Source organism: Melospiza georgiana, chromosome 3, assembly GCF_028018845.1.
Source record: "Melospiza georgiana isolate bMelGeo1 chromosome 3, bMelGeo1.pri, whole genome shotgun sequence".
Classification (NCBI taxonomy): domain Eukaryota; kingdom Metazoa; phylum Chordata; class Aves; order Passeriformes; family Passerellidae; genus Melospiza; species Melospiza georgiana.
The window spans coordinates 5,226,392-5,247,351 of record NC_080432.1 but is presented as its reverse complement, the minus strand read 5'-3'; the positions used below and the strand labels follow the sequence as shown (position 1 = coordinate 5,247,351).

At 39.8% G+C, this 20,960-nt stretch overlaps 1 protein-coding gene across 4 annotated transcripts in view; it reads left to right on the top strand.

The window, feature by feature from the left end:
• The window catches only part of SUPT3H (SPT3 homolog, SAGA and STAGA complex component), a 253,811-nt gene extending 233,952 nt beyond the window's left edge, over positions 1-19,859 (top strand). For all 4 annotated transcript variants that reach the window (XM_058021197.1, XM_058021199.1, XM_058021200.1 and 1 more), the window contains one exon: positions 19,483-19,859. In XM_058021197.1, coding sequence (XP_057877180.1) covers positions 19,483-19,524 — 42 coding nt within the window. In that variant the 3' untranslated portion in view covers positions 19,525-19,859. The remainder of the gene's footprint in view (positions 1-19,482) is intronic.
• The last annotated feature ends 1,101 nt before the right edge of the window (positions 19,860-20,960 follow it).

Here is a 20,960-nt window from a genome sequence, read left to right as displayed (position 1 = left end):
TAATTTAACACCTATTTCCTGTCCTGGATATCCAAAAATGTCCTTGATTAGATCAGCATGAACTCTATTTGCACTTTTCTGAAGTGTATTTCAGACTTGGGGATTGACAGACCTTTGCTGGGAGGCTGAGAGCAAAGCTTTTGTGTGTTTTGTCTTGGTACTTAGCCTTAGCTGGAACAAGTACTTTCATTGTTTTTGGAATATTTCAATGCTTTATTTCTTCATCCCAGAAAGGAGAAATCCCAAAAATAAAAGAAATGAGAAAGAGATCAATTATTTGGAAAATTAAAAATATTAGAAGAAAGTAAAAGATTTTTCTTCTTTAATTAAGCTAATGAGAGGTTGTGCTCTTCTGAAAATGCAAGCTGAAATTTCTATTGATTTCATTCATAGGAGTTATATACTATTATTTTGTTCTGAAAAGATGGGATAATTAGGAATTGAGATATAAAAGGGATTGTACTGGCCGATCTGTACCTCTCTGCCTGGCCAATCTGTACCTCTCTGCCTTTTAATTCTTGCAAAGAAATGCTTACAGGAATTGTAATTTGGAAAATGGAGAAAACTGTGGTGAACTAAGACTTCTGCTGTGCCAATCACTTCCCTCAAGAGCTCCATAATAAATTTTGGTTTGCCGTGGTCACTCATGCATTGGCTTTTATACTCTCTCCAGGATGTTTTATCAACAAAAATTAAAAAAAAAAAATGTTTGGAAGGCCATTGATCTGTCCATCTTCTTGCTGCTCTTAGGTCATTTCTTCATAGTTTCTGCCCCACGCAGGAACACTTATTGCTGACAATAGCACTGCTGGTCTGGCAGCCACAAAAAACAACTTCTTTAAGTGGTCTTGAGTGGAATTGCATGTCTCATTTTAAGCCTCCCTTACCATAAAATGCTTAATTAGCCTTTGTCTCTGGACTGGGTAAATGAATGCAAGTTCTGAAAATGTTCCTTTGTTCTTCCCTCAGAGAGTATATTGGAGGTAATTGACTGGTAACAAAGAGTTAGAACAACTAGCCAAATTATCTCTAAAATATTGTGGAATAGCCATTTCTGAATCATGAATTCTTTGATTTATTAAGTCAGATTTGTTGTCCTCTTTCCATGTCAGTGTCTCCCATTCTCTTTTCCTGGTGGTACTCCTAGAACTCCTTAGTTTTTGACTTGATCTTTTCCGGATAAGCCAGGTGAATTTATCTACAATATTTGTTATTTTCTAGAAGTAAGGATACTACTGGAAAAATAAGAAGAAACTCTGTTGACTGTAGTACCTTTTGATCTCTGCCATTGTTCTTCAGATTATGGATTGATACCCAGCTATTGTTCAGCAAAATCAATTCCACCAATTACTATTCTTCTGAAATTATTTGCTAAATCTTGATTTTCTATTTTCTGCTGCTACTGGCATGAGGTTCCTTAAAGCTGAGGCGAATTAGATTTTGACTGCTTTAGGAATTTTAGGAATCAGGCTGTTACTGTGTGATCTGATCTAGTGGAAAGTATTCTTGCCTATGGCAGAGGAGTCGGAACTTAAAGGTCATTTCCAAGCCAGTCTGTGGTTCCATGATTCTGTGCTTTTTACCAGCAGTACAAGTAGGAGCAGATGTGTAAAAGACAAATAGTTGGTGCTCACCCTCCATGCATGCAGTGAGCATTTCAGTGAGGTGTACTGTCAGTCTAGCACTAGGTCCAGTCTGGCCTCATTGACTGAATGCCTGTTTGGAGTGCATCTTTTGATTTGCTTTTACCCAAAAAAAAGACCAGGTAGCATGCTCTGAAATCATTCTACAGTACAAAATAATGTGCAGTAAGTGAGGGTGAATGGGAGATTTGTTTCAAAAGCACTCCCCTGATCCAAACTAAAGCATTCCCACACATGGATCCTTTTGTACTTAGTTCAGACATCTCAGTAAATCCAATAATGGGCTCATCTGTATTAGCTGGTACTTAAATATTTCTGTGTATGTAGCCAAAATGCTTCTTAGCATCCCACTTGGACATGCTCTTTTCACATTGATGTCACCATTATTGGGGAGGCAGTTGTAATTGCTGTTCTTGCAACTTGTATTTATGTAGAAAAGTTATACCAGAGAAATTCAACTTAGAAATAAGGCACGAGCCAATTAACAGTGGAACAAAGTACCAAGTGAAGTTCTGCATTGTCTCGTTCTTGATGACTCCAGGTGGAGGTCAAATGAATTGCTGGAAAATATGCTTTTGTTAAATTGGTTACTGGCCCAAAATAAGGGCAACTGACTGAAATTCTGTGGTCTGTGGTATGTGGGAGGTCAGACTAGATGATCTAATTTTCCCTTCTGACTTTAAACTATATGAACTGAATGTGAGCAATTCCCCTGATTACAGGACACTTCTGGCCTTTGAAATCTGCAGGATCTGTCAGTTACCAGTAAAGAACATTTGTTACTTTGCCATCAAATCAAGGAATTAATTTTAGGATATCACATTTTTGTATCCTGCTTTATGATGTGTATAAGTAAAACAAAATCCCCCCCACCTATAGCATGATTTAGATTAGGGCAAAGGTGTATTGTAAACTTAGCCTTTGGTATTGCTTATCACAGCTGAGATTCAAAATCAGAGCTGAAATAGGACTTGGGTTTAGAGTTTCAGTGCCAGGAAGGTTAACGGGATATTGACAGCTTTAGGAATGAAATGTCAGGGAGGAAATTAGAGCAAACATGCATCCTGAGCCAGCACACAGCATGGCTGGTTTCAATAGAGGCAGCAGATCCTCTGTAGTAACGCCCCCACTAATAGTGGCATTATCACTGCTTCCAGATGGCGTCAACAGAAACACACAGAGCTCTTGCAGGGACCTATAATTTATCCTGATCCCTTCCTCCTCTGGAATCACCAGAAGGAAGGCAACTGGTACCACAGCCAACCCCAACTGTTTTCTTTTTTTTTTTTTTTTTTGCCAGGAAGTGTGAGGTAGGGCAGGATCACATCTGGGGGTCCCTGAAGCCCACCAACAGTGACTGCTCTGAGTCTTGGAATGGGTGCATCCACAGCTCTTCTTACCCACCTTCCTTCTGATTTCACTCTGTCACTTGTATTGGGCTGGCCCATGCCCCAAATCAGAAGGCAAATTGCAGCTCCTCTACTCTCCTTTTAGATCCTCAATCTGCCCCTTCATTTCTTCTTTTTATTAAGTCAACAAGCAACCTGGTCTAGTGGAAGGTGTCCCTGCCCATGGCAAGGGGCTGGAATGAGATCAGCTTTAAGGTTCTTTTCAACCCAAACCATTCAATGATTCTATGATTTTATTACCTAACTGCACATGCATTCTAAATGAATTTTACTCAACCACTGAAAAATCATCGTTTTATCACAGATAAAAACTTAGAAAACTGAGAAATGGAAGATGTTTCCAACTGTAGTCTTGAAAAAGCATATTCCTTGAAAAAATGGATAAACTCTGTTAGTCTTCACAGTAAATATGAATTCAAACACATTTGAGAAGTTGATAAATAAGGTGTGTCTCCTAAAGAAGAAAACTGCAGCAAAATTAGTATCCGTGTACTAATATAAAGATGCAACACTGTGAAAAAGAATGTCTCAAAATATACTGAGGTGATGCAAGGTTATTCTCAGAAAGCTCAGATCTTAATGTTTTTCGAAAGTAGAAGATACAGATGCCAATTCTAAAAAATTTCTTCTTCACCAACTTTTGCACTTCTCAGTTTAAATCTATGGGTTACCTCAGCAAACATATATGTTTAAAAAGGTACCTACTTTTCACATTTAAGTGGATAAAAAAGGAACAGCAGGCATTACCAGTGTATTTCTTTGCCACGTCTGTCTTACACATTTTGGAGGAAGAAGTGGGAAAAGAAAGAAGGATCCAGTTGCTGCTGCTAAGATCTGTTTGGTTTTGAACTGTTTGGGTATTTTCAAAAGCTAACTCTGGCGCCTTAAATTTTGCTTTCATCAAGAACATGGTCATTCAAAATAGCTAGCTGAGTTTTGGTTAGTGTAGCAGCAGTCTCTTCATATCTTTTTTTTTTTCTCTTTCTCTTTTTTTTGTAAGTAAACACCCATGATTTATAGAATATTTTGTTTCAATTATTTTGACTTTGCCTTTCACCTCTTTGACCTAGAAAATTGAGAGTGCTTTAATAACCAGTGTCCTTGTTAGAAACTTATTATGTGGCTCTTTCTGGAACAGCAAGTCAAGTATGTGGCACAGTATAAGGAATTTCAGTGTAATTTGTTTAGAGAGGCTGTTGCTTGACAAGCCTTTTCTGAACAGGCTGCATGGTAAATGAGAAATTGGAAGTCTCAGGGCTGAGAAGGATAATGGACAATAGATGCTTTCACTTTTGGTGCCTGTTCAAGTCCAATCTGTCAAAGACTGAAAATTCTTCCTTTTTCAAACTGGGCAAGTGGCCTGTGAGTAAGTGGTTGGTTGACTCTGCCTGGTGGCTGATAAAATTTGCCCACAATTCAAAATTGTCCCCCTGTTTGGCTCACTGGCCCCGTCATTTCAAAAGCCAAAGCTGAATCTGCAGCTGTCTTTTCTTCCAGATCAGGACCAAGATGTTCTACTCATCTATCTTTTTTATCTATTAATCTGTTTATTTATTCTATTTTGTTGTCCCCTTGTTTTCTTCTGTAACACCTGTTGGAAGTACCGCATGGAACACAGCAAAAAAAGGATAGTTTTATTGAGGATGAAAGAATTTCCTCCCCCCAACAGAGATCAGTGGTTCACAGTGGGTCAGGATCAATGATTCACCCCATCAACAGCACCCCTGGAGGAATAAATATCACCCCAAAACATTCTCTGCTGCCATATCTCTTCATTTGCTAAGAGCTCTGTGAGACTCAGTCATGCTTTCCAGGTGAATCATGCCCAGCTAAAGACAGGTGAAGGAAATATGGAGCAATTAAGTGACACTAAGTGACACCAATTTATCAAGAATAAATATAAGTTTGGTGGTAAAGATGGTTTGCCAGTTCATCCAGTCTCAGGAAACCTCATGTCACCATTTCTAGGATAGAGAACCCAGCCTTTCAGCAGGAGAATGTTCCCACAAAGATGAAGTGCTTTTGAGCAATTTCTTCAATGGACAGGACACCAGTCGCTTCTCTCTGACACCAAGGTGGCGAGTGGCCTTTTCTTTTCCTCTTTCTTTCTTACTTTTTTCTCCTTAAGCAAACTGAATAATTACAGAAAAAAAAAAAAAAAAAGGATTGGACTTTAGCTTGTGGGAAGTATGAAAGCTCCCCCAAGCTTTTGAGGGCTCTGTTGTGCCCTGAGTGACAACTGCTGGCTGTTCCAAATTGTGTTTAGGATTCTCCTACTCCTACTCCTATTCCCAAGCACTGAGTTTCTCTGTTGTGCGGGCAATGCCCTCTTTGGTAATGACAAAATTCTTCATGTGTCCTACAAGAAGTAGATCTGCTTTTTTACAGTTTCTGCAACCACTGCAGATATATTCGTAGACCTCTAATGTGGTTGGGAGAGGATGAAGTAAATTTTGGATGGAATTATTTTAAGACACAGGAGCCCTTAGCTTCTGTACAGAGGAGATGATGTTGGTAAGAGACAAGGATCTGCAGAAATCAGGTTGGAAAGAAAAACAGCAGAGATAGGCTGGTCAAAAGGGAGTGGAAATAAAGAGTTATGGAAAGATGGGAGAATAGGCTGGAAACCGAAGGGTGGATAAGCTGAACTGGAGGGCAAAGACAAATACATAGAAGGATAGATTTAATTAAAGTTAAGCAGAGTTGGTAATAAAGAACTAGGAAACATGCTGTTGGGAGGAACAGGAAAAGGTGAACAGGAAAATATGATGAGAGAAAAAAAATGAAAATTTTTCTGTTTAGTGGGGAATATCTTGTAGTTTCTACAAAATTATTTAATAGTGGTGCACCTTTTAGAAAGCTGAGGAGGAAGTAATAGTGAAAAAGCAATGAAGAAACGTTTAACTAGATATTATTTAAAGTTTATTTCTTAGTCTGTGTAAGTTTTTAGCCACATAGCTATTGGCTAGCTAAGATCAGTAGCTGGTTTTAAATATCTCAGCATTAGAGTTTATTTTGTAGAAATGCTAGATATTATGTTACTATTGTGCAATAATATATAATAACCAATGGCAAAATATACCAACTTGTATAAATGTATATTAGTAAGGTTGGTTGGCATGAAAAAACAATGGTCTATTATAAATTAAAGACTTGCCCAGATGGTCCCATACCTTCTCTAAAACCAAAAGCATAGGGAAATAGGCAAAAAGGAATTTTTTTAATCACAAACTCCATGTATGTTCAGATTCTTATTTACTTTGAAGTTTACTTTTGAAATAAGATAACTTTGTGGTTTAGGAAATGAGTGGATGAGAAGACAAAATGTCTGAATTACACATTAAAGTCTTAGGACATCACAGCTGCATTCAAGACTTGAGTGTTAGAATAGCTCCAGTATCCAAAAAATGTATTGGGATTTATGCACATCTTAAGAACAGCTAGGGTGATGGTTTCTTTGGCAAAAATATGAGGCAACAGGCCAATTCTCTACCCAATACCTACGAACCTGTGTGTGCAACCATGTCCCAGTGTCCAAAAAATGGGTCCCCACTGAAGTGCCCTAGATTCTTCTTCCCTAAACATCATAATCTTATGTTAGAAAGAATTTTTCTTCCCACCCATTAGGATTTGATGGAGAAGGTGTTGAGCCCACCAGTTGATACAGGATGATAATCTGCAGTAATCTCTATTGGTTTAATCTATCATCTCCATTTCATCATTTTAGCATCTGAAACCTAGTCTGGTTTCTCTTATCCACTTACTCCAGGGATTTTGTGCCATGCACTGGTGAAACAGGAAACTGAGGAGTCAAAATGCTCCCCATCAATGGGTGCAGTGGAGTGTATTCGTGCCCTGACAATGAAGATCAGCTCCTTCCTTGGCAGTACGTGCTGCTGGAGGCTTCTGTGCGGTGTCATTTACAGCCGTGTTGTCTTTGTAGATTCCTGCTACGATGTGAGAACACTGATGAGTGCAGGGGGAAGGGACCAACCTTCCCCTTGCCATATGGGAAACATCTGTAATGGGCAGCAGGGCTCTCTCTAAAGAAATGTGTTGTCATTTCATAGTTTCTTCAAAGTGTTACATAGACAAAAGGTATCAGCTTGAATTTTTACCAGCGTTGACTGTCCCAGCCTCTGGAGCAAGGCATTCACAGTAAAGCCAAAGTATTCTTTTAAATGAGACAGTCAGTAATGTTATAAGCTGTCTCACCCAAAAAAAATGTAACATCCACTGGAAAAGTATAGACTAGTCAAAGTGCTCCAAAAATAAAACAAAAGAAACAATATCATGCTCTTTTATTGTGGCCCCTTAACTCTAGTCCTCTGAGAGCAGCGCTGATTGATGTTAGTGATGCAACCTAAAAATTCATGTCAATTACCCAAAACAAAATGCACATAAGTGACTTCAGGGTCTGATTTCAGTCCACAAAAGCCAGAAAATTCAGAGCTACTGGAGAGACGAAAACCTGGATTTCACATTCCCATCTTGCCAACAGCCATTCTGCTGGGGGGAAAAGGAGAAACAAAGGAAAAAAGAGTTACACCATTACAATAAATAATGTGATGGAGACAACATTTCTCTCTTTGCCAAAGCCTGAATCCACTGGGTCCCATTAGCTTTAAATCCAGGAACGGCAATGTGTTCTAGGTTTGGGGCTCTGTTACTTCCCTGACACCTTTCTGCTTTTTAAAATATAAACTACTTTATTGTTTTAGCTAGCAATAACATTTAACAAGACCTAACTAAATCTTCATTTACAGAATTATTTAGTGTTCTTTCATTTCCAGCCATTGGAAGTGGGAATGTTGCTGTAGCCCATGGTATCTATTTGATGGAAAAATTGCACATCCAAACGGGATCAACCTTGCACTCTCTGATAAATGAACATGCAGTAATCGAGATGTTCTGGTGTCAGCATGCAAACCAATCAAAATGTTCTAACATCAAAGAAGTATGAAAAAGCTTCCATACAGGATTTAAAGATTCCTCGATGTTATTAAAAAAATATGGGCTGTGATAAAATGAAATGCCCATGGTGGGGTTGCAAGCGAGTAATCCATCTGCCTATTCCTAAACCCATATTTAGTGACTGAACTAAATGGCAATCAGCCAGAAGAATCTCATGGCCTGGCCACTTTGTTTTTAGACAAGTATCACTTTTATAGATGTGCATATAAATGTGTGTCTCTTAAACTGGATACGAGGGAAAAAGATGAGATGCGGTAAAGAAGAAAAAAGAGTTTGATTTGATGAGTCAGACCACTGAGATATTGCTGATGGCATTGGTCTGTCCTTGCATTTCAAAATAAGTTTCATTTAAGTAACATGTGCCATAGTAAGTGACATGTGAAATTAAGTCTGTGGAGGGGAGGGTCTAGCATAAAGGTTCTGAGTCTGCCAAGTTATTTCATTTGCATCACAAAATAAATATTATTTGCCGAGTCCTCACCCACAACCAATCAGTCAGAAAACCAAAAGGAATTTTTAGTCACTTCTCAGAAGGACATTTTGGAATCGTGTTATTCTCAGCAACCATCCAGTGTCCCTGGGATTACCCATTTGCCCAAGATGTTTGGCAGGTAAGAAACAGATGGACAGAAAGACATTTAGAAAGATTAAAGATAATTTGAGCTATACATTAGAGAGACTTGAAGTCAATGCCCACTTGTAAACAGCTTTTCCAACATATGATTGTGAATGTAATGTCATTGAAAAAGTATAATGTAATGAAAAGCTTTTCTTTCTTTGGGATCCCAAGTTCCTTGGCTCATTCTTGCAGCCCTTAACTTGCCCACAACTCTCTGAAAGTGCAGTGAGGGCTCTCTTCTGTGCAGGCTGCCCAGCTCAGGAGCCTGTGAGGCTTTGGGCAGTGTTCCCACATTCCCAATGTGCCACTGGCATGGTTTGTGCTCTTCAGACCCTGCTAAACACAGGAAGGAGTTTGTCTGTCCTGCAGGTAGGAAGTGCTGGGCAGAGCAGGACCAGGCCCTGCAGCGTGAGTGGTGGCCAGGAGGAGACTGCTCTCTTCATGTGTCCCAACTCCTTTATGAACAAAGCCATCCCCAAGTGCAGCTCCTCATGTGCTCAGCATGTTTCAGCACTGAGATCAAATTGCAGGAGATAGTGAGCAGGGCCACCATCACCCAGACCCAGTCAGATGTGGTGTTTTTCATAAATCATAGAATCCTTTAGGTTGGAAAAGCTCCCTAAGATCATTGAATCCAATTGAATACATTAACCCAGCACTGCCAAGCTCTAAAACCAGTCCCCAAGTGCCACAACTACATGTTGACTTCTTAATTCTAGTTATCCATTTTTTCTTCTTCTATTTGCTTTGCATATATTGAAGAAATCAGTCATTCATACTCCTTTCTTTTCCAAATCCTCATGCTTAAGTCTGGCTTGAATGGGATAAATATGCCATTACTTTGCTGAGACTGGCCCAATGCTTAAATGGGTTGTGACTTAAGGGAGAAGCATCCTTCTGTGATTATCACCAATTACTAATGAAGTGTTAACTGTCCAAAGCAATTCACTGCTCTGCTTTGTATTTTTTACAGGCACATTGCATTCTTTGCATAAGGAGTAGGACATCCTGCATGTAATTAAAGAATAAGCTTTAATTTCCTATTTTATAAATGCTTGCCATCATCAAAACTCAAATATCTGTGTCAATACATGTCTAGAATAATGTTTTAATGAAGGATGGAGCTTTGTTTTGAAGGATAGGGGCATTTGGCTTTCATACTTAATGAACCATTTTTTAAGTTTGGATTTGATCCTGATTTTCAGAAGTTCAGGAGGGACCAGGAAACATATTTTGATTCAGGGCTATTTCTAATATAAATGTCATAAAACCTGGTAGTGTGTAATAATTTATTCTGCTGCTAAAATATTGGTTTAACTGGTTAAACTGCCTCAGCACTTGGATTTTTTCTCCAGTCTGTTGCAGAAATACATGTGAAAGATCGATTGGATGCCATTCTGCAGCCTAATCCTTGGTAATTTATTCAGTTTTACCTGAGAGAAAGGTCCAAATATATATATTCTTCTGGTTTTAATCAGTCTAACTACAATTGATTCAACTTTTGCCTGAATAAGGAGTGAGTAAAAACTGAGCAAGAGCCTCAAGATTTGGCTCTTATTCATTAACCTCAGGGCAGACTTCATTTTGTGTGATTTTTAAGCTATTAAAATGTTGGTTGGCTTCCATTTGAGCTCAAATTCCTAATATCACCAAATAATTATGTGTAGATGATGAAATGAAAAAACAGGCATGTAGTCTCCAAACACGTTTCAGTCTGGGTGGCTGAAATGGCTCATAACATTCAATGCATGAAAATGGGGTGGATTGAATAAATTAGCAGAATCACAAAAGGAAACCACTATAGGAAATAGTTTTACATGTGTAATCACTGAAATACTCTAGTGAATGTGTCAATCTGGACTAAATAAATATATTTGTTTATAGACATGTTCTGTATTAGCTTCCACTCTTGCACAGCACTTTGCCAAGCAAAATCCCAGTAGAAGTAGGATGTTCGCACCCGAGTAGGAGTTTCTTGGATAAATATTTTTTCTATATTGAGACCAAAACCACTTCTACAAATTTCAGACTTTGATTGAAATAGTATATTTCTTTTGCCTCTTTTTTTTTCTCTTTTTTCTTCCCCCCCTCTTCCCATCTCCTTCACTGACAACCACTGATGCATTACCTTAATTCCTGTTACCTCCCACTGCTCCGGTGCGCCAGCGCCCCTCTGCAGACAGAGCACATCAGTCAGGGCTGAGCCGGGCAACAAGTGGCCACACCCCAGTGCTGCCACCAGCAAAGGGCCTCAGAGCCTGAGAAAATCCCTCTCTTCACAGACCTGAGCTGTTGGTTGGGCTCTCGTTTCCCTCCTGAAATGCTCTGCTGAATCAGAGAGAGCAGGGGCACTGTGCCCTCTGCAGAGAGCGTTTGCAAGATGCTTTCAGGAGGTGGAGGAGAAGTGTGTTGCAAAATGCCATTAGATGCTGCTTTTTGTTACAATTTCAACAGTTTTAAGGGGGAAAATGTAGGTGAACTCTCTTGGTTTGCCCAAATAATTTAATTTCAAAGTAATGCCTGCTTCTCCTATGCAATAGCTGCCAAATTCAGCATCCTTTTCTATACATCTAGTATTTTAGCCATTACAATGGAAGATAAAATTCAATGAAAATAATAATTATGGCATATTATACAATTCAAAGTGTTGTGCATTAGCTCTGTAATCAAGCAATCCTCAAAAAAAGATTTTTAGTGAGTGATAGTATTTCTGTTTCAAAGGCAAGGGAAATGGAAGCTCAGAGGCACTAAGTGGTTTGTCTGAGGCCACACAGCAAGTAAGTGTCAGAGCTGGGAGCAGAGCCCAGCCCTGGCTCCTGCCCTTGTACTCAGACTGTACCACACCATATTGTTTCCAAATAAATTTGCTCTTTAGCTCCTATGCTGAGGTCATAAGCAGTGGTGACACAGGGGGAATTTAACCTCTTCTGTAACTTCCTACAGAAAAAACCCTGAGCTTCTACAGCAGTAGAAGAAAACCTTAAAATGTCAAATAATGTCATCCCTGGAGACAGGGAGCCATCCAGGTTGGTTGGTGCTGAATTGCTCTCAGGCTGAATGAGTTTTTATTGTTAGTGGTATATTTTCACATGGGAGTGCTGTGACTGTGCAGTGCCCTGAGTAATAAACCAGAGGTGTCAGTGTCCAGTCATACCTAAAGTCTCAAGATTCCAGTTTTAATTTAATTCTCAGACATAATAAAGTTCCCTGTGTACATTATTGTTGCCATGCAGCTAAAGCAGCAAGTTGAGGCACATCAGGAAAGGAGAGTTTGACCCTTGAGCAACTCCAGGTGTTTTGACCAGTTTGACATGAGGCAGTAAAAATGCAAGTGAACTAATTGCACTGCTCATGAGGAGATCAGGGACTCTCAGGAACCACTGCATTTCCAGTGGGTGAGGGGATTGAGCTCTCCTAATTATGCTGGATTCCAACAGGTCATATCCACTGAGGTCTGGTGCCTCGTGGAGACCTGCTGTGTGCTTTGCCAGCAGTGTGTCCTGGGCAGAGAGTTATGGGCTGTTAGACCCACAGCAAGAGGAACTTGCTGGATTTCAACTTTCTTTGCAGGAGAAGCAGCTGATGCTGTCTAGGGAAGAGGGGTGATGGAGCCCTGCTACAGGTTGTGCAGCCTGGGGGAAGGGATTCCTCTCCCTGGCTGTGAGTGGAGAGCAGTGTGTGGTTGAAGAAGGGCTCAGAACAGGAATTTCCATCAGTGAGCAAAGCGGCGTCGCCTTTCCTCTGACAATTAAAGAGATTTTCTTGCTCTCAGACAAATGAAGCCCATTCAAGCTGGTGGCAGTGATGGGAAAGACTTTGTGAAAATATGTTTGTTTTGCAAAGCTGGCTGCCAAGTATTGTTTTATAGTTCCGGTTTTTCCTTCTTTCTCCACTGTTTACAGTACCCTCTGAGAGACTTAAAATGATCCCTCTCTCCCCACCAATTTTGTTCTTTTTTCTCTTGGCAGACATTGGTACCCCACTCCCACAACCCAGTTCTTGCTGCAACAGAAGCCATGATCCTTTTGCCTTGTTTTTCTTTTTTACAATACCAGCCCAGCCCTGAGAGCAGCATTTTCTCGGTAACTGCAGCATTGCAGTTTTGGCCAAATACACTGTTGGACAGCAGTGTAAGCCCTACATTTTGTTCTCCAACCACTGGTGGTACTGCACAGGGTGTCTGAGAAATTAATCTGGTCCTTTTTTCCAGTAATCCTACATTTCCATCAGCCTTGAGAATTTAATTTATCCCAGAAGCAGAAAACAGCAATAAAAAGTTGGGTAGTTGAGATCTAGACTATGTTCTTTAACAGACTTGGATGATATGTCCTGGATATGTCCCATTCCTGTACACAGCAGTCCAGTGTTAGAAAATTATTTTAAAAGTTTATGCCACTGGCAGATAAAAGGTCAACCAAAGCCCAGACCTGACTTTTCTGGGAAGCACTTTGTTGATGGTTGGTTTATTGGAGTAGTGCTTTCATCAATTTATGATGTTCATTGGCATTTACATGAAGCGTTCTTGTGATCTTCGACCCCTTCCTGAGGCAGGGACTCTTGGCGTGGACACTGCTGCTGTCCCTGGTGTGTCACCAGGCTGAGGACTCAGGGAACAGACCTGAGGAATGCAGCTGTTGGTGTTTCTCACACCTGGTACAGTGAAAGCTGAGGGACAGATAGGCTCAAGGCAAGAGCAGAAGTGAAGACATCATCTGGTCACTCTGACTGTCCTGACAAAGGAAGATGAAGCAATGACTTTGCTGCAGAAGGAGATAACAGAGGACATTACTAGTGTAAGAAGAATAATCAGAATAATGAGTTTCTAAAGGGGACCAGGACAAAGGGGTCAGAGTGGAAAATTTTGTTTGAATGTAGTGACCTATAAATACTGGTAAACTGGTGTCATAAACCGGGTCTGCTTTGCTGGCATAAGCAGGGTCCGTGTCACTCAACCTCACAAATGGTTTCCCACAAATGGGATCTAGTGAAGCACCAACGTGGTTGTGCTTCCAGGGGAACTGTTATGATGTGGATAAATGGATGCTGTAGCTCTCAGCACATTGGTCTGGCTTCATCATAAATGAAATCCATGAGATTTCACGGTGACAGCAGGACAGATCAGCCAGAGCATCACACAAGTAAGTCTGTAATGTGCTAAACCTGGGTGTCCATAGATACATATTTGGGGTGTGTTATTCATTACTGACCATGTACAAGATATTGCTTATATAACATGCTCCTTCATCCTTTGAATTATATCAGATGTCTGTGCTTTGGCTACTGATTAAAGATGGGTTTGTGAAATTAGAGCCTTCAGTGCTATTGTTCTAAATTGGAGGGAGAATTATCCATTATATGTCTTTTGTAACATGGATGCACTTTTGATAAAGAGACTTTATATCCACACAAATTTATTTGAACTTAAACAGAAGCAATTCATTCTAAACAACACATGGATTTTCTTTTTCAAACAATGTTGCTTATACTTTGCCTCTTAAACTAATTATTATTTTAATCTCTAAATAAGTTGACACTTTGCATGTGGTCTGTCTCTTCAGGCTGGGATAAATTAGAGAAGCAACCTTTAAATCATAGGCGTTTTAATCTGAATGTTTTTATGTACAAAGAGTTATGAATCTGTCCAGGGTGACCTGTTTGATATTATGGCAAGCTAATGAAATTTCAAAGTTAACATTTCCCAAGTAAAATGGAAAGAAGAGACAGGGAGAAAAGGAGCAGATTCAAAATTAGAGAATATTGGTAGTTTATGGGTTCCAGGTTATTTGGAATGGAATGAAAGTTAATGCTACATCCTTTTTTCCATCCTGCCAGCCAGTGTCTGATCCGAGAATGTCTCTTATTTAAAGAGCAGGGCTCCCTCCACTGTTCTTAAATAAAGTCTCTCACTGTCTGAGATCCAACTCTCCCCAATTTTCACAGTAACATTGTAAGGCTGCATGAAGAGAATTATTTAATGGAAAGAAGTTTTGCATATGATTCCCTTATCACAAACCTGCTCAAGTCATATGGTTTGATTTACATTTATGCAAATGTCAGAGAATAGAGTAAAATTACCCAAGGCAGAAAGGACTCTGGCATGTCCCAAACAAGATGTGCCTATTTGCATTTATGTTTGCTAATGAAGTTCAGCCAGGGCTTGCTCTTTGATTTGGGTGTCTCTGTCTGCCATTCCATTTTATGCACTGTAATTAAACCATTTGCCCACACACATACAAGGAGGACACCAAGAAAGGGAGACTTCAAGTTTTATAAATGCTGTTCTGTAACTCTCTTACACAGGGCTTATAATTCAGGATTTAACATCTCTAAGTGGTACAACAGGCCTGCAGTGTGACATTGTGCTTAACTTTAATGCAAGGAGAACTGCAGACTTAAACCAATGTAGGATTTGGCCCAATAAACTTTGGTGTCTCCGGTGCCTGCTGGAGATGTTTTACCCCAGACTTTCCAAATTTTATCCCAAATAAAAATTAAGCCTCAGCCCACTCAAAAATCACAGCTGTTTCTTTCTCCTGCCAAAATTTTTCTTTCTCATCATGCTACAGCTGTGAAATCATGCACTAGTGTAAATTGTTAACTGGAAACCATTTCTAGCTGAGATGCCTATTCAGAAGTCTTGGTATTCTACTCTGCTCTGATCTCTCATTGAGGAGTACTCACACATCTTCATGTTTGGCTGGGACTTGTTTCTGCAAATCATAGAATCACAGGCTGGTGTGGTTTGGAAGGGACCTTAAAGATCATCCAATTTCCACCCCCTACCATGGTCAGGGACACCTTCCACTGTCCCAGGTTGCTCCAAGCCACGTCCAACCTGGCCTTGGACACTTCCAGGGATGGAGCAACCACTACATCTGTAGTGGTTGGATGGTGGACAACCTGTGCCAGGGCCTCGCCACCCTCACAGGGAGCAATGTCTTCCTAATGCCCAGTCTAAGCCTACTCTCTTTCAGTTTAAAGCAATCTTCCTAGTCCTAAATTGCTAATAAACACAATTATCTGTCCCTTAAATTGTCCTATGAACTCTTCAGTAAGCTGTCCCATTTCATGAGACCTACTGTGAAGACAGGAATTTTGCTTCCCTTTTCTTGGAGTGGTTCTTTTTGGTCCTTCATAATGACACTACAGGAGAGAATTGGGACCAAAAACAGAGTAGAAAATGAATGATTTTTCATGAAATTTGAGGATTTGCTTTGCCAAGTTCCCTTGTTCCCTTAAAAAGCTGGCTTTTTAAGCTGTTAGTTTTTCCTTCTTTCACCAAACTAAGGGCAAAGCAAGATGTTGCTTTTAGGCAACTGACAGCAGTGAACACTGCCCATCTTTTCTTGCTTCATTGTGCCTCCTTTCAGATTGCTGGAAAAAAGCTTGCCTTCATTGATTAAATAAGGGTAGTGTTGCCAGAGAGATCCAGTGTTAGAATCCAAAGTGCTTTGACAACTTGAAGGAGCAACATTTCCAAGGGAGCATTCCTATATAAAAATGCCTGAGCAGGTTCTTGGGGTAGAATTGTAGAATGATTGGGGTCAGAAGAGGTGTTAAAGATCTGGTTCTTACCCCACTGCCATGGGCAGGGATGGACCCACTAGGTCAGTGTAGGAGTGGGAAGTGAGGACCAAGAAGCAAAATCATCACAACTCTGCCCAAAATAGGAACAGGTGGTAAGAGAGGTCTGGACAAGATGAAGGTCTTGTTTCTGCTTTCACATTGACACAGGCTGTGCAGCCTCTGGCTCCGGTTGTCAGCAATCTGTCCTGCTACCTTCAAGGAGTTCAGAGAAAAGGAAGAAAAATCTTGTCATGTAATATCAAGGAGCAGGAGTTTCTGGGAGAGTTAGATTAGGCAAATAAGGTCAGATCAACTTTTCAGGGCATGGAAGCCATTCTGGGAAAGCAAACTGTTTAATTTGTGCCAGGTTAGGTGATTCCCCATGTCTGAAAGTTGGTCTCTTGACCACTTCTGCGCATATTGGGCACAGCAAGAGTCTTAAAGTACTTCAACCACAGCAGGAAAAGTCAAAGCACAGCCTGGTTGTAAATTTTAAGAGAGAACACACAGAAAATTTGGATGCAGTAGACACTTTTCCAAAAAGAGCTCCAGGAGGAACCATGGGCTTATGTTGTCTCTTTACAGCAAGACATATCCAGCAAAATGGACAGCTATTTTAATCCCACATCAAGAGCCTGCATCATCCTCTATCTGTAATTCTGAGCCAAATAATCATATTTTAAAAAAAAATTAAATGTGGATGCTGCCAAAATGGCATAAAGCACCCAGAAGTGTCATCCAAACCCTCTAAATTATCTCCAACCACATTAAATGTCTGCCACATACATCTAAACTGTTGCAGGGGCACATGCACATGTGAGTTTTATGAAAAACATCTTGCTGTTTCTCTTCATGATTCTTGGCATGTAAAGATCTGTCTTTCAGTATCACAAATTCAGCTGTATAGATCTTAAAGATATCTGGTATAACTCAGAAAGATGGGATGTCTGTAAAATACATTTGATCTGCATAAAAGCACTTTGGAGGTTAACCTTTATTATCTAGTAATGTATCAAAATGAGAACGAAGTGTTATCTTGTTATGGAATGGGATGAATCAAACTCCCTCCTCTGAAATACTGATTTTCAAAACAGTTACCTTTATGCTGAAGTTGAAGGTATGAATGGTTTCTGGGTAAAATTGTTCAATTTATGGCTAAATTCCATAATGAAACATACATATATCAGAATCACTTTGTCTGGCTTGGAAAGGAAAAAATTTGTTGTTTTCATTATTGCTGAACTTCATAATGGCTTCAGGGATTTTTTTTTGGCCGTTTCCAAAGAAAGTGAACTTCAGGCAGAGATTAAAGCAGAGAAAATTTCAGCCTGAGGGCAAATGTTTCAGAAAATTCAGAGTATGTGAAAGGGGGAGTGAAGTAGGAAATAGTTTTCAATCCTAACTATAGCCACACTTGTTATAATATATCACTAAATATAGACCAGTGGGTGTGCCCAACTCTCCAAAGGTGTTATCCTGCCTGCCATGAACTGGCTTCTGAAATGACCTTTGCAGGGACGTAACTGGCTGTACAACACTGCCCATGTTGGAAAATGTTAAACTTCATTCTTTCCCAGGTGAGCCCAGCCAAGCCCAACTTTGCTTCACAACCAAAATTCCTTTCACGAAATTCAGCCTTTTATCTTTCATGTAGCTCCAGGTTTGTACTCAGAATCATTTGTCTCCAAGCAAACTGCACAGTAGTCCTGAATGTTTTGTTTATGTGTTAAAGGTTGTCACTTGGGTTGTAAAGCCCTGTGAAACTATTGGGGTCAAGCAGCTAAAAGCATTGCTTCTGCATCGACTTCCAAATGCCAGCCGTAATGGTTTGGGCAGGCTGAATATCCAAGCTGCCTTGGACTTTCTGCTTGTGGTTGTGGGAATATGTTGGATCCTTTCAAAATTATTGGCTAGTCTGTCTTGGGCATTTCATGTTTGGGTATAGAGTCTTTGGATTTATTTTGTGTTTTGTTTGTGGTGATACTGTCATGTCTTGGCTGTATATCCCAGAGCTGATGTTCTGCTCTTTGACTTCAATGCCATATGCTGCCTGATCTCCAGACTGAAGTGGGGTGCTAATGTAAAGGATGCTGTAATGAACATCTTGTACATATTTCCTTTTGCATATTCACTGTCTGTAAAATGTCTCTCTGAATACATCCCTGCTGGTTTTGAAATGGTTTCTTTACAGTTCAGTATAAATGCTATTTATATCCAAAGTTGTTTGAGGTTATCCTTTACTCCTAATGTTACTCTAATTCTAGTTTAAGAGAGGAGAAATTGATCTGGCTGAAATTAATTAGGAAATTGGTACAGCCACTAAAAATGGTGGTTATAAGTGGCACTTCCTAAGTACTTTGACTGAAGAGGTACAAAATAAATCTGACGAAGCACTAACTGTAATGAAATAGATGAATGCATTTTCATTTTTAAAACAGGATGTCTGCTGAAGGTGAACCAAATAAAGCAAAACTATTTAAATTCCTTTTATTTTTTAGAGATATTGTTAATAGAAAAAAAAAGTATTTTTTTAAACTGAGAATATCTCCTTACATTATAGGGGTTTTAGTAGCATTAAAAGGTATAGCTTCCTATATTGATTTGGAAAGAGCTGTTAAAAATGCATGAAAGATATTTTAGGGAAACAGAGTCACAGGATATTTTAAAATTATTTTCTCAAGTGCCACTTAACTCTTTGCTTCTTTACCATTGGAAACACATCATCCTAGGTTACAATATATGGGATATCTAATTATTTCCTACTGACCAGAGAGTCTTTAAGATTAGTTTGATTTGGAGTGTTGGGGATTATACTAGTGTCTGTTTATATAACTTTAGACTCAGACTATAAATTAAAATTGGAAAACTGTAATTATTCAATAATTTATATGGTATTCAGGCAGTTTAGAAATGTTTCTTGAACACAGTGAATAGAGAATACGTGCTTATAAAGGACAAATAGATTCAGCATAATGGTGTATTTTGGCCTCATCTATTTTGCAGGCAATTAACAAAGGAGGATGTTGCAATTTTGCCTATCTCTTGCTCTCCTGAAATAGAGTCACTAACCACTTGTTAACCACACTGATTTTTTAATAGACAAAGTGGTTGCTTACAGCTTCCCCACCAGAAATGTTCAGATTAAGCACAGTATGAGATTGCAGCCAGAATAGCCTACAAGACAGGAAGAAAGCCTTCCCTTTCTCTCTGCCTCCTTCCCTTGTTTAAGCTGATATGATAATTCACTGCAGATTTTCTCTTTCCATGACAGAGTGCCTACCGCAGGAACGGGATGACTTTTCTCGCCTGCTGATGTGGATGTGGCTGCAGCAACAGGAAAGACAGTGTTATATTAAGGTGATTTTCTTTTCCCCTCCATGGAAGGAAAAAAATACAAGCTCCAATGTCTCCATGTACCAGTGAGTGGGCTGGTTTGTTGTGACTATCTGCTGGCTGTCTCTGTCTCTTTTTCCAGCCCCCTCAATCATTATTCTTGTTTACTAGCTGGAACATTTAGCTAATTAATGGCAGGATGTTTGGGATAGGGTGTAGGTGGACAAGAATGCAGCTCAGACAATGCTGGAGTTTGCAGGGGACTTTCTGACTGCCGTGTCATTTTTATTTAAGTGTCTGGAAGTCTGTATGTTCTCTAAAAAATGTTTTTTATAAAGCATAGGGCAGGAAGAGGCCAGAGATAGACTGGATTGTGTTGGTCTATTAGGTTATATAAAGGTTATCTAGTTTTCTTTGCAATTTTTACAAAAAGAAAAACTTTTCCCCTCTATTTTCTACTAATTCACACTTGTTTATCTCAAATAATATAAGTGTTCACAGAGTACAAGCCAGTTTAATCCAGTGAGGTGATTTTGATGACGGGCATACCAAGTTTGGATGCAAAGATACTCAGGAAAAGTTCAGGTAAACTAAACTTCACCAGTTAGAGACTTGGTTTTAGCAGGCCCAAAGATGGGCTAAGTGTTCACACCCAAATTTTCAATATTGGCATCTCCTAAGGCTTGAGCCATCATTGTGCAATATCAAAGAAAGCCTTTGCAGTGACTTGGCACTGCATTGGGGCCCTATTTGGAAAAATACATTCTGAAGTGTTTCAATAACTGTGTCTGTCTCAGTGGTTGTAGGCAAAGGCTTAACGTTGTGTACTTGCTCAGTGTTTGCTGCAGGGAGCAGATGTTGTCCCTGTTGTGGACAAAGGCAGCATTACTGTTGGATTTGGTTAAAGAAGAAAGAAGAAACCAGATCTTTTTGCCTTTTTTTTTTTATATATTTTAGCTAACGTTGTTTGTTTTCAAGATTTTTTTTTTTTTGTAAATCTCAGTCCCTGCCTCTATGCTTGTTCCCATCCCTTTGCTCCTCCAGCCTTTGCTGGCCTCACAAACACGTTCATTTCTTCCCATAAAAACTGTACAAATATAGAGCTAACCACGATGATGCTTGAGCAGAGAAAAGGGCTCCTGCTTCAGCCTGTGACCAGGATCTGCTGGCACATCCTGCTGGTGTCCCTGTGGTACCCACAGGTCAGGGGTCCTCTTCAGCTGCCCAGAGCTCAGGCTTGGCATCCAGCTTAAGCCTCAAGTTAATACAGAACACTTAAGGGATCAAGAGAGCAGCAAAATATTTTATATAGTGCAGCCATCCTCCTCCTTTGTGCTTAGTATGTGAGGTCTTAATTTTCACTCCTGCTCTGTGCTCTTTTGGTGATTTGTAGGGAGTTTTGATGTCCTGCTCTCC